General features: G+C 41.8%; 1 protein-coding gene and 1 pseudogene across 2 annotated transcripts; one reads left to right on the forward strand and one right to left on the reverse strand.

Annotated features, from left to right (window-relative positions):
• Positions 1-787: 787 nt before the first annotated feature.
• Positions 788-6,800, reverse strand: LOC129821487 (GTPase IMAP family member 8-like; annotated as a pseudogene).
• On the forward strand, positions 1,996-13,979 carry LOC129821209 (interleukin-1 receptor-like 1). 2 transcript variants are annotated; one of them, XM_055878590.1, is made up of 12 exons: positions 1,996-2,075; positions 7,638-7,685; positions 7,896-7,995; positions 8,135-8,375; positions 9,569-9,752; positions 9,931-10,081; positions 10,396-10,464; positions 10,559-10,688; positions 10,866-11,014; positions 12,406-12,486; positions 12,854-13,018; positions 13,125-13,979. In XM_055878590.1, the coding sequence occupies exons 2-12, from the start codon at positions 7,665-7,667 to the stop codon at positions 13,559-13,561; spliced, it is 1,728 nt and encodes a 575-aa protein (XP_055734565.1). In that variant the 5' UTR covers positions 1,996-2,075; positions 7,638-7,664; the 3' UTR covers positions 13,562-13,979. The 2 variants fall into 2 exon arrangements, with proteins under 2 accessions (XP_055734565.1, XP_055734564.1); XM_055878589.1 differs by having other exon boundaries at positions 2,001-2,075; positions 12,355-12,486; positions 13,125-13,966.
• The last annotated feature ends 357 nt before the right edge of the window (positions 13,980-14,336 follow it).

Consider the following 14,336-nt stretch of genomic DNA (forward strand, 5'->3'; position numbering starts at 1 on the left):
AAATACTTATTTTCCACCATAATTTGCAAATAAAATCATTAAAAATCCTACAATGTGATTTTCTGGATTTTTTTTCCTAATTTTGTCTATTATAGTTGAAGTGTACCTATGATGAAAATTACAGGCCTCTCATCTTTTTAAGTGGGAGAACTTGCACAATTGGTGGCTGACTAAATACTTTTTTTGCCCCACTCTATATTACCTGCCACCTGTTATACAATCTACTACAAGCCCAAGGTTTCTCCCCTCCCTGGGTGGGGAGAATTCATTCCCTGTTATCAATTCCACAGTGGTCACAAGTTGTCTGCCACAGTTCCTTGCCTGCTAACAGTCCCTCTTTCTTATGGACAAACATTATTTATCATTATACAGAGACAGGGTAGAATTCTGTAATTTATAGTTTTACGTTAAATGTATACATAATTTAGTCATTATTCATAAAAATCATAACAGTTTGACTCCAGACTGACCTACCAATCAGATTCAGTTGTTCTTCTGCTCTTGACCCGTCTGTCACTGTGAATGTTTTGTCACTTGTACAACCTCAAGTACAGCTCGGGAGCACAAAGAGATGCACGATGCACCGTCTAACTTCCTCTGAAATGTCCTCAGTGCATTATCGCCCATGCCACCTGGGTGTCTCCACCACTATGACTTCCCTCATGGTGATGTCACACTGTGTGATGTCATGTGACCAGCCTCAAAGTTTTGGGGGAACTTATTTGGTAACAAACATTAGATTTAAAAATTGATATTCTTTTCCCTGGGCAGAAATCTGAGTGTGTCCCTATATCTCTGAACATTCATCTATCTGAGGTTCACCCTCTTCTCCCTCCTCTGCCCTCCTCCTCACCTCAGTCTCCATTGAAAACCTCTCATTCATGACAACATAACCACGATCACTCCCCTCCCTGTTTCCTGCCACCATCTCATCTATCTTCCTCAGCAGCTCTGGGACGTGAGTGACATCATTGCCCCATGTGTTGGCCCTAGTGTTTAAAGCATGGTACCTATGCCTACACTTCTCCACCATCTCCTGGAGAAACCCATGTCTCGCTATGTGTTCTTCCAGTGACATTGCCCTGAGTTTCTCACATCTGGTAAACACTACCATCACGTGTCTCCAAAGTATGTGGTTGAGAAGCTTGAGGGGGCCCTCTACTGCCCATACCCTGCCTTTGTGTGAGTTCAAAGGGATGACCATGAGGAAGGCATGGGACATGGTTGACACATGGACATGCTGGCTTCTATGTTACGGTGGACAAGGAGAGGGTCCTGCACGGAGTACTGGATGCATCTGTCTGATGTGTTGACCACAGTGACCTGCCGGCCGTCCATTAAACCCTTTCTCCTCATACACATCTCCACGTCCCTCCTGTCCAGGATGGTGTTTCCTGTTTGTCTCTTCTCCAGCCAATCCCTACCCAGGAGGATGATTCTCAGCTCAGGGAGTTTATACTGGTCCCCTATTAGAGAAAAGAGTGCATGTTATAGGAAAAATAACACACTTGAATTTTTGCATTACAGCATGACCAAATGTCAGTTTTGCAATGAAACTGACCTGCCTAGTTAAATATTAGTTAAATAAAAAATATATGTAAGTGTGAAGCATCCGGTTGGGGTTTCCAATCACTACCAAATATGGTGATGAGAGGAAGCCCAGTGGTAGTGGGAGAAGATGGAGCCAGATGGAATTTGACCTACATTATGTTAATTGTCTCAATGATGAAACACTTGATCTCAATACAAATTTTCTGTTCCCAAAACCGGAATCTGATACGAACAGAGTGGACTAAGTGTTGTAGATTTTATCCTTTGCCAAAGTCTTAACTTGCATTGTTAAGAAGGACTGTAAGGGAGAATTGAGTTATTGCACAAGCGCACGTCACAGAATAGGCTTTCCCTAATAGAAATATGCAAATACCTGCTAGAAAGCACTGCCCATACTCCGACCTACAAGAAAAGTTTACACTGCTCATTTTGCTCATATTTAGCCGATTCTAGTTCCAGATATACACCTACTGTGTAAATTCTACTCAGATGCTACTTTAGACTGAGGGAGGATTACTGCGTAGGTAAGGCTTGCAATTCATTTGATTGGATTACAGTTCAGTTAGTGTTTTTTTTTCTGTGCAAAGCTGAGTAAGCTTCAACAGGCAATATGTGGAAAAGTATGCATCTATGTTGAAATTGTGCTGTTTATGTGATGTTTAGGTTCCAATGGTTGAAATATTGTCATCAGGATATGGTTCATGGTTGTCTAATCAGCAAGTATCTACAGTACACCAGCAGTGCAGTACAACATTTGAAAAACTATTGTAAAATATGCTATTTTGTCAGATTACTTTTTCTGCGAATGTGGTAAGTTTTCACAACGCTTTGTACAAAACTCAAGAGATAATTTAAAAGGCAGTTTCAAAATTCGAACCACATTTTCTATTGACTAAGTATAAAATACACTTGTCAAAATAATACAGACACTTTTTCACCAAACTTAATCAGTGTTCCATCTAGAATATATTTCATATAATCAAATAAAATAATTGTTTTTACAATACAATGCTCACATAATTTTTGATAAGATTATCTTCTAATTTGTTAAAATACATTTTACTATTAATTAAACCGACTGCTCAAAATTGATAATCACTTAACTGTTTGGTAAATTTATAGATTTTAAACTGGTTTGTCTACTGCAGATTTTGAGCACTAAGTAATGAAAATGTAAGAAAATGTAAAAACATATAAAGCATGATATATATATATACTATTACGATGATGACTATTATGATAAAATAAATTATATTGATTGTATGTAACAAATGCATCTCCTAAACAGTAAACATGTATCACAAATTAAGTTGCTGGGATCTTTATGAAGGAAAGGTTTCACACTGCTTTGCTGAAATGTCATTGCCAGTACAGTACTGTACTATCGTAATATATGCCACAGCAGGTACTTTTATGCAAAGTGACAAAAATGAATCAACACATTTTCATATGTGACCACAGTGAGAATCTAACCCACAACTCTGGTGTTGCTAGTGCCATGCTCTGAGTAACTGAGCCACACAGGACCACAAAAAAGTATTGTTGCATGCTGGGAATGTGGGTCCAGGTGCTGAATTTTTTACTACTTTAGTGCACGTATGGGTGAATTTGTTCCAGGTCTTAAACAGACGGTGCTGTGGTTTATGGCCGGTACGCCCAATGTGGATCAAATCAAATGGAATCAAATTTTATTCGTCACATGAGCCGAATAGAACAGCTGTAAACCTTACAGTGAAATGCTCTCTGGTTGGAGCTGACAGTCTGCACTTTAGCCTGGTGGTCATTGTATCGTTTCGGTTCTGGGGTGCTGAAGTGCAGAGCCAGAGCAGCAGGGAATGTGTTACTGTCCCAATACTTTTGGAGCTCACTGTATATCACACCTCACCTGTCCACAGTGCTAGTTAATGTATGGTGAGCGTTCTGGCACAAAATTATTGCTGTGCATCATCACCCAAATTGGTGCCACACATTGGTGGTATATGAGGTGAGTTTCCCTCTCACTATATAAATACAATACATTATTATTATTGTTATTATTATTAAAATATATAAGTGCAACATAATATTGTTAAATACAATACAGGATTGGAATACAGGTAGAATGTGTATGATTGCCACCCCCATGAGCCACCCTCCTTCGGGCCATGGATGAAGCATATACTGACATTAATCCAGACCTACAGCATGTCAGGCTTGGATTCGCCATGACAAAAAAAATTCCCCCAGGTTCATGAACAATAAGGATAGTTACTGTGTCGATGAGAACCTTTGGCCAAATGCTAAAGACAGGCTTGATGCAAACTAGTGCCTGCTGAACGTTATGTTGGTTTCATTTTCATTTCATTTGTTTCATGTGATTACAGTACACCTATTTTGTAATTAGGGGTTAACATGGGTGACCGGGATCCCAGGGCTGTCATGGGAACACTTCATTTTTCCTCCAAAAATGTAATGACAAGACTCAGGAAGACTCAGCATTTTTCCCCGATGTCAGCAATAATTAAATTCCACAAAATACACAACATACGCAGCATCAGATTAGCAAAAAATAACAGCACATTCTCCAGACAGATTATCACATTGAAGCCTTTAACCTAGGGTGTTTACACACAAAGTCGCCATTAATTGAAAGCACAAGCATAATTGACACCCCTGGACTGCACACGCGACCCATATGCAGTTCATAAACCCTACTGAAAACCCCCACTGTATGCCTCTTTGAGCTGTCATTGTGTCTCTTCAGACAGTCACAAATGTGATAGGCCTATGGACAATTCATTACATAGGCACCTCTGTCACAGACATAGCCTACTGTAGGTTGCATTATCAAAGCACGTCTCTCGCCTATGCATGTCAAAATACCGCTATAACATTTTCCCCGCTTGTCTGTGCTGTCTCATATTACTTGCCCATATGAGAGCTTTGGTAGAGAATATGTGATCATCAAACGATATGACAGTAGATAGGCTATGGATATTTTTTAGACAGAGTTGGCCTCCGTTAAAATACCTTGATATTTAAACTATTTCCACTCTTCACCCTCGGTTAGTCATACATGTCAGAGCAAAAACTAAGCCATGAGGTCGAAGGAATTGTCTGCAGAGCTCTGAGACAGGAATGTGTCGAGGCACAGATCTGGGGAAGGGCACCAAAACATTTCTGCAGCATTGAAGGTCCCCAAGAACACATTGGCCTCTATCATTCTTAAGTGGAATAAGTATGGAACTCCCAAGACTCTCCTAGAGCTGGCCGCCTGGCCAAACTGAGCTATCGGGGGAGAAGGGCCAAGAACCCAATGGTCACTCTGACAGAGCTCCAGAGTTCCTCTGTGGAGATGGGAGAACCTTCTAGAAGGACAACCCATCTCTGCAGCACTCCACCAATCAGGCCTTTGGGTGGCCAGACGGCCTTTGGGTGGCTCTTCAGTAAAAGGCACAGAACAGCTCGCTTGGAGTTTGCCAAAAGGCACCTAAAATACTCTCAGACCATAAGAAACAAGATTCTCTGGTTTGATGAAACCAAGATTGAACTCGTTGGCCTGAATGCCAAGCGTCACGTCTGGAAGAAACCTGGCACCATCCCTACGGTAAAGTATGGTTGTGACAGCATCATGCTGTGGGGATGTTTTTCAGTGGCAGGGACTGGGAGACTAGTCAGAATCAAGGGAAAGATGAACGGAGCAAAGGACAGAGAGACCCTTGATAAAAACCTGCTCCAGAGCGCTCAGGACCTCAGACGGGCAAAAGGTTCACCTTCCAACAGGACAACGACTGTAAGCACACAGCCAAGACAACACAGGAGTGGCTTCGGGACAAGTCTATGAATGTCCTTGAGTGGCCCAGCCAGAGCCAAGACTTGAACCCAATCAAACATCTCTAGAGAGACCTGAAAATAGCTGTGCAGCGACGCACCCCATTCAACCTGACAGAGCTTGAGACGGTCTGCAGAGAAGAATGGGAGAAACTCCCAAATACAGGTTTGCCAAGCTTGTACCGTCATACCCAAAAAGACTCATATTTAAACATTTCTAAAAAAACTTTTATGCTTTGTCATTTTGTGGTATTGTGTGTATTGTGTGAAAAAACTGTTGAATCCATTTTATAATAAGGCTGTAACGTAACAAAACGTGGGAAAAGTCAAGGGGTCTGAATAATGCACTGTATTCTGTCATTCTTTGAAGGATGTTATCTAGCAAGCTTAGCGACTTTGCTCAATGGACTTTTGTTTGACTACAGTTACAAAGTTTTTATGATTCAACAAAGCTATACTCGGGATGTGTTCTGCGCTTCCTGGGCGCACTCTGTGTTGAGAGTGTGGTGGATAATAGTTTCAAAATATAACACTTACAAGAACTTGTGAATTCAATATAGGCTTTTAATACAAGTATATCAGAAGCCTAGATGGTCTGCGGAACACACACTTTCCTAGAGCACTGGCTCTGTATTTATACACACAGCATATGAGTCCATCCCACATGTAAATTAAGTTACTTCCCTCAGGTCATCTGCCACCATTATCTTTTAGTTCAGGCTTCCTGCTTGTTCATGCCCAATAACACCTATGTCTGCTCTTGATTCAATTATAATGGTGGTAGGACCCTTTCGTGTCCTAAAAATAATATATGTCTATCTTACCCTAAGCACTTATGGCCTTGAATAATATACTTATGTTTGTTCCTCTTTATCTAATCTTTGGTATCCTGCCCTTTCCATAATAGATAATGCACTTAAGTGTCACCTCCTCCTCTTTACCCTAAGCATTTATGCACTTATGGCTTTGGCCATTATACTTATGTCTGTTAATCTTTGGTTTCCTGTCCTTTCCAGAATGGCAAATGCACTCAAGTGTCGCCTTCTCCTCTTGTGGTCTAATGTACACCTGTCTTTGCTCAATATTGTCATATCTGTCTCTATGTGTACCATTTACTCCCACAATAGCCTACTGCTGAAATGCGCTGAATGCTGCAACAAGACTTAGACATTCATTCATGTTTTTCATACGCCAATTTCGAAGTTGTTCCAAACGTCAAATTTCAAAGTGTTTAAGGTTGAGTTTAGTCATTACCTCCAAAATATTAAGAGTAGGTATTAGCTCAGAATGGTTAAGGTTTTGGATAGGCTTAAAACGAAATATGCAACCTTTTACACCAGAAGCAGATGCTTACGCCCATCCACAACGCCTTAGCAAAACCCGAAACCTACTTGAAGGTAACATCCCTCACTGTTGCCCCTAGTGGCCGGTTTCTTCATCTCCCTGTGTCCTCAGACATGGATGGACGTCGAATACTGACATGTATCACGGGTGACCTGGCTGGAATTAATTGAGGAACATGATAACACTCTGAATTTATGAACGGCCTGTTTCAAAATTCACAACAATGTCATTGGCGATCAGAGATATACTCATGACTAAATATCAGTTTAATTTGCTCTGAAATCATTACGTAGTGGCACAGCCAAGTCAACAAGGTGGCTCAGCGCTCTCTTATTTGGGGAGAACCCTGACATGGAGACCATATCTTGGTTTTAAATGCTTTAAATGGTCACTGGATAAATATTAATTATTACCTTGATTAAAACTTGTTAGAATTTGGGGAAAAGATGAATTCCTAGCTGTAATTATATCTGAACAATACATTTCTATTTTGCATCAATTATTGTGAAATATGTAATCTATGAACACACCTTTGATCGCACATGGGATAGAAATGGTGACAATAAGATTTTCAGTAAATTTTGATGGGTAGTGCAAGTGTATTGCCTAATGTGAAAACAGTGTAAGAATATAGTACTTTCTGCATTAAAAGTGTTACCAGTTTGGAGTTTTGTACTAAGAGTTTTGAAAATTCACCACATGTTTGTGAAAATAGCACCAAAGCGATTTGAACAAAAATTGTAGCAAACACAGGTTATTTTCCATAGAGGTCTTGCTGCATGTCATGGTTTCTTCATTCAAGCTTAATATGTTACATGGCCATTTCAATACATGGCCACTATGTTAACATTTCAGTTTTCATCATTTCTGCTGTATCTATAACAGGATATCCTAACAACATGTTGAATATGACTCTTGTTCTTTCTTATCAGTGGAGGCAAGTTCCTGTTTTGCAGAAAATGTGCTCCTTCACTTTCAGGGTAAGCTCTTTCAGTAATTCTTCACTCTGAACCTTAAAAGGTTTTCTGCATATGTATTTTATTCCCTCTTGAAAATAGGTATGTATTTTATTGTAAAAACAAGTAAAGCATGGTCCTGATGTTTTATTATAGGGTCTTGTGTGGAATGATAGTTCCTGTTCGACTTTACAATAAGGTAACATTCTTCTTTTTGTTCCCATTGTCTTTTAGTTGGTGGATGGTGGTCTCATGTTTCTGCTCCTCAGTTTGACTAGGATTTCTGCCCAGAGAGAAATGTCCTTAAACCCTACTACAATAGGTCATTACACAGGTATAGCATCTTCTTCATATCTCACACATTTCTACATCCCATTATTACAAGGCATAGTGAATATATTGTACCTTGAACAATAGACCTCTTTTCCTTCACATGCAACTTAATCGGGTAATGTATGTTCGTATTTTGGCAGAGTCCCCATGTAAACTACTTGACAAGTATGAAACTACTGTGACAGAGGGGGAGGCCCTTAGTTTGCCAGCCTACTATGACCTGAGTAAGTTGGTTTGGGCCAGCGTGACTGAGTTTACCTGGTACAGAAACAGAACCCAAGAGCTCCCGTCCTCTGAGGAAGAGCGTGTGCATCATCATGGACCGGTGCTCTTCTTCCTCCCCCTTTTAATCAACGACTCTGATCAGTACTACACCTACTGGTAATACAACAACTGTGTGTGTGCATGTGTGTAGGGGTTAGATTGGTAATTGAGAGCGGGGGAGCCCTGTTTGGGAGGGTTAGGGTGAGGGTTGATTCTAGGGTTAGTGTTGAAACTGAATGTGTACATAGGGCTAGGGTAGGCATGCACATTTACAAAGAAAAAATTTAAGGATCACTTGACTTGCACAAACGTTGAATAAAATTCTATTTGAACTTACTCTGCCGATTTGAAATTTGAGACAAAATATCCACAGAAGGGCCTCCTGGGTGGCGCAGTGGTCTAGGGCACTGCATCGCAGCGCTAGCTGCGCCACCAGAGACTCTGGGTTCGCGCCCAGGCTCTGTCGCAGCCGGCCGCTACCGGGAGGTCCGTGGGGCGACGCACAATTAGTTTAGCGTCGTCCGGGTTAGGGAGTGTTTGGGCGCAGTGCGTGCTAACCAAGGGAGCCAGGTGCACGGTGTTTCCTCCGACACATTGGTGTGGCTGGCTTCCGGGTTGGAGGCGCGCTGTGTTAAGGAGCAGTGCGGCTTGGTTGGGTTGTGTTTCGGAGGACGCATGGCTTTTGACCTTCGTCTCTCCCGTACGGGAGTTGTAGCGATGAGACAAGATAGTAATTACTAGCAATTGGATACCACGAAAAATTGGGGAGAAAAGGGGGTAAAAAAATTTAGAAAAAAATAAAAATAATAATATCCACAGAAAACTATTATTACCGACTTCAAAACGCAGAACTCTGTGTGTGGCAATAAAGATGTGTTTGCTCCTGACCTAAGGCCAAGCACAAGACGGAAGGACATGCACGATGATGCATGAATACTGATGGAAATTTTGCAGGTGTTTACATGGTTTTGAGCATGTGACAGGTGATAGAAATTTCAACGGCAGTATTGGCACTCTAAAAAGTTGGGTAAATAATACTTTCATGTGGATATTTTGTCTCAAAATTCTACCCATTTAAGGACCAACCACACAAACAACTGGTAGGGTAACATGTAATACAATTTTATTCAGCATTCTGACTCGTAAGGAAATGTTCAACATTTTTAAACTGCTTAGTTTCAGGCTGTATATACTATTAGAAAAAAACATTTGCTATCTACAGCCTAAATGGGTTCTTCGGCTGGCCCCCAGTTAGAAGCCTGTTGGTTCCCTTTTGGGTAACTGGTACACTGTGTATGCTTATGTTCCAGGAGAAAGGCAGCAGACACCTGCCATATTTTTATGACAGAGGTGATTGTGGTCAAAGCCCAACCGTTCGATCATTCAGTCCTGTTTAACAATATCTCAGAGTCCGCATACAACATCGCTATCCCATGTCCTGAGCCCGTGGAAAAACTGTGCCAAGATGGAAAAGAAAACTTAGCCTGGTATAAGGTACTGAACATGACCGGAATGCTAACACAAACCTCAAGCCTGTAAAACTATTTACCATTGGTTCTCAACTCCTGTCCTATAGCTCCTAAAGGTTGCACCTGCTCTTGATGAGTGGAATCAGGTGTGTTACTGCTATTTCAGCAAAGAAGTTTGTGAAATTGTTTGTCTTTAACTTCAGAATTTCAGTCCCATTCCAAACGAGTCTGAGAGAAATCTGTGGGTGTACGGCGCCTCCAAAGCAGACGAGGGCATCTATACGTGTGTGTGCACGTGGGAGCACAATGGTACGGTCCTCAACACTTCTGCATCCAGGAGACTAAAGATCCGAGGTATGTAGGTTGTGGCTTGATAACAGCTCTGTCAATTCTCTCAGCATTTTATTTATTTGATTTGAGCTTTGCTGAAACCTCATCCAAGATGGCAGCAGGGTCAGCAAACATGGAAACTCTAGGCTACATTACAGCAGGTTATTAGGCTACACTAGGTACATTAGGCTCCATTTATATCAAACAAACAGAAGCAAAAGCAACCCTCATATCACATGTGGTCTTTGTGGCAGCAACAATCATCAATAACATCAGTGACAACGTTTTGAATGTATCCAAAAGTATCTTTCTGACTAAACTGTGTTTGTCTCCTTCAGCTCCCTCTGCCTCACATCCTCCTCAGATCAACCTGCCTAGAAACGGAAGCACAGAGACCACTGACCTGTGTAGGGATCACACCTGGATCAAATACTTGTGTTGTGCTTGATTTGGTTTGCGCGGTAATCTCTCTGTCTTCATAGTATCTCTTGTTCTTCATAGACACCACCAAGAAGTTGAGGTGTGAAGCGTTTTGTGGGCAGAACATTGAGGACAACTGTCACGTGTGGTGGGAGATGAATGGAGTGAAAGTGCGCTCGCAGCAGCAAGGCTACTCAGTGAACACCACCAGGTAGGTACACACATGCACACACACACACACATGGATTCATGCATACACACAAGCACACACACACACTTGTTCTTGAGAACAAGGTAACATAATTTAAACATTTCCTTGAAAACAAGACCCCAGATTCACTGTTGACAATTCGCTGTGTGAATGTTTTGTGTGTATGTGTTACTATAGCGAGGTGGAGGTATCTTCAATGCGGAGTATCTTCACGGCTATCCTGACCATAAACACAGTGACTATGAAGGACCTCCAGTCAAAGTTCACGTGTGTTGCAATGAACGACCAGAAATGGATTTATGCAGTGGTTACTCTCAAGCTAAGAGGTTAGTGCACACACTCTTAAACATCACACAGACGCACGTCACACAAACACTCTTAAACAAACATCACACAGAAATACAGTTAAAGTCGGAAGTTTACATACACTTTGGTTGGAGTCATTGAAACTAAGGTTTTCAACCACTCCACAAATTTCTTGTTAACAAACTATAGTTTTGGCAAGTCGGTTAGGACATCTGCTTAGTGCATGACACAAGTAATTTTTCCAACAATTGTTTACAGACAGATTATTTAACTTATAATTGACTGTATCACAATTCCAGTGGGTCAGAAGTTTACATACACTAAGTTGACTGTGCCTTTAAACAGCTTGGAAAATTCCAGAAAATGATGTCATGGCTTATGAAGCTTCTGATTGGCTAATTGACATAATTTGATTCAATTGGAGGTGTACCTGTGGATGTATTTCAAGGCCTACCTTCAAACCCAGTGCCTCTTTGCTTGACATCATGGGAAAATCAAAAGAAGTCAGGGAAGACCTCAGAAGACCTCAGAAAAAAATTGTTTGGCCATAATGACCACCGTTATGTTTGGAGGGAAAAGGGGGATGCTTGCATACCGAAGAACACCATCCCAACCGTGAAGCACGGGGGTGGCAGCATCATGTTGTGGGGGTGCTTTACTGCAGGAGGGACTGGTGCCCTTCACAAAATAGATGGCATCATGAGGCAGGAAAATTATGTGGATATATTGAAGCAACATCTCAAGACATCAGTCAGGAAGTTAAAGCTTGGTCGCAAATGGGTCTTCAAAATGGACATCGACCCCAAGCATACTTCCAAAGTTGTGGCAAAATGACTTAAGGACAACAAAGTCAAGGTATTGGAGTGGCCATCACAAAGCCCTGACCTCAATTCTATAGAAATTTTGTGGGCAGAACTGAAAAAGTGCGTGCGAGCAAGGAGGCCTACAAACCTGACTCAGTTACACCAGCTCTGTCAGGAGGAATGGGCCAAAATTCCCCCAACTTATTGTGGGAAGCTTGTGGAAGGCTACCCGAAACGTTTGACCCAAGTTAAACAATTTAAAGGCAATGCTGACCCACTGGGAATGTGATGAAAGCTGAAATAAATCATTCTCTTTACTATTTTTCTGACATTTCACATTCTTTAAATAAAGTGGTGATCCTAACGGACCTAAGACAGTGAATTTTTACTAGGATTAAATGTCAGGAATTGTGAAACTGAGTTTAAATGTATTTGGCGAAGGTGTATGTAAACTTCCGACTTCAACTGTATATGTCACACACACACACACACACAAAATCACACATGCACTCTCTAACTTTCTTGGTGTTGTGTTCTCCCTGTCTTCCCCCCCACAGGGTTTATGTTTATGTGTCTATGTGTGGTGCTAGTCTTTTTCTTCTTGCTAGCTGCTGTGGCCGTCAAAGTGTTTGACATCGATCTGGCGCTCTTCTTCCGTGGAGTTTTCAAATGCTATGGTCGATCTGAGGGTAAGAACATCTAGCCACCCACTGAAGTTTAATGATGCTATTTCACTAAGATATTTCATTGTACAGAAATGCTTCTTCAGCCTACATGATCTATATAGTATTGGATACCATATCAACATATTACTACATTTAGTTCTTAGTCACCACACTGAAGCATGGCCCACTGATTGTGCAGTGCAGTTGTCTGCAGTAGGCAGTAGGCCCTTCTCAACAGGTCCCGGCTGGGGTCAATCCCACTGCAAGTGTATTAGTAATGGGCAAATTTATATTAAACTCAATTTCAGTTCAAATAGAATTTAATCAAATCTGTACAATCTACTCCTTTCCTGCTGAGGTTTGACAGAAACCTCTTTGTCTGTGTTTTCAGATGGGAAGGTCTATGATGCTTACGTTGTCTACCAGATGGATGGTGTAGACAAAGACATGGAGGAGAAAGTGTATCACTTTGTGAGCAGCGTTCTGCCCACTGTCCTGGAGCAGAAGTGTGGCTTTAGACTCTTCATCCATGGCAGAGACGACTTACCTGGAGAAGGTTGGTTCTTTCAGACTGTGTCCTACCCTCTAAGAAGCAAATGTAACAGTAATAAACAGTACTGAAGTCAAAAGTTAACTTCTCCTCTCTGTTCTGTTGTCCCCAGACCGCATGGAGTTGGTGGAGGCCTGTATGCAGCTGAGCAGGAAGCTGATTGTCATCCTGACCCCCAGCTCAAGCACATGGTCAGCCTCAGGAGGTCAAGGGTCATGGGGATGCTCGTCTTCGTTGACCACAGCAGATGACTATGACTGTCAGGTGGGGCTCTACCAGGTTCTGGTCCACAGTGAGATGAGCGTCATCCTCATCCAGCTGGGGGACATGGGGGAGGGTGGCTACACACACCTGCCCCCCGGCCTGCAGCACCTGGTGCGCAAGAGTGTCCCCTTAATGTGGCAGGAGGGAAGGCGTGGGTCGATGCTGCCCAACTCAAGCTTCTGGAAGAGGGTGCGTTACATGATGCCTTGGCCGCGCCACTCGACTAGTTATAACAACCAGTTAATGACTGTTCTATGTGAACCATCAGAAGGTCTAAGGGCTTGAAGTGCGGTTGGAGGTCTGGGAGTCTGTTATAGAAGAGAACACCCCCAGGTTCTCTGATAATCCTTATTCCAGTCATAGAAATATCATTAATTATTCCAGTGCTGTGTAGCAATATACACAGGTTAGTTGAGAACGTCACAAAAACGATGTACAATGTGGCAAAAGGCCGTGTGTTGTTGTGATTCTGGATGGCAACAATGACAAGAAACTGCCATGTGGGGAATGTAAGTGGCTCATTTCAGCTAGTTTTATCTTGTTCTTGATACCATGTCTTGTTTTTAGGTATTTTGACTGATGTCACGTCTATGCTAATATGGCAAAAATGTACTTGCTTACTAACCAACAACTGTAACGATGTGTTTGAGAGACAACAAGTGTTCATTGTGAAACTTTTTTATGTTTTCAATAAACATTGGAGACTAAATATAGTTTATTTGGTCAACAATCTAAACCAACCCGTTCTGTTTGCTCCGTATTTGTGCACACGTGTAACGATTCTCGTTGGTGGAAGGAGAGGAGGACCAAAATGCAGCGTTGTAAGTGTTCGTCATATTTTAATTGAAAAAACTGAACACTACACAAAATAGCCACGAAGAGAAAACGAAACAGTTCTGCCAGGTGAACAGACACTAAACAGAAATTAACCTCTACTTCCTCAGAAACCCGGGTCCGGGAGCACCCCCACCAGTAAAAAAGCTGACTAGCATAGGCTAGCATAGCGTCACAAGTAAATAGTAGCATCTAAATATCATTAAATCACAAGTCCAAGACACCA

The sequence above is a fragment of the Salvelinus fontinalis genome, chromosome 23 (genome assembly GCF_029448725.1).
Source record: "Salvelinus fontinalis isolate EN_2023a chromosome 23, ASM2944872v1, whole genome shotgun sequence".
NCBI classification, from domain to species: domain Eukaryota; kingdom Metazoa; phylum Chordata; class Actinopteri; order Salmoniformes; family Salmonidae; genus Salvelinus; species Salvelinus fontinalis.

Coding starts and splice junctions, on each gene's coding strand:
- LOC129821209 (XM_055878589.1), top strand. CDS start 7,665: ATGTGCTCCTTCACTTTCAGG. Junction 7,686..7,895: donor TGTGCTCCTTCACTTTCAGG/GTAAGCTCTTTC, acceptor ATTGTCTTTTAG/TTGGTGGATGGTGGTCTCAT. Junction 10,082..10,395: donor CAGGAGACTAAAGATCCGAG/GTATGTAGGTTG, acceptor TGTCTCCTTCAG/CTCCCTCTGCCTCACATCCT.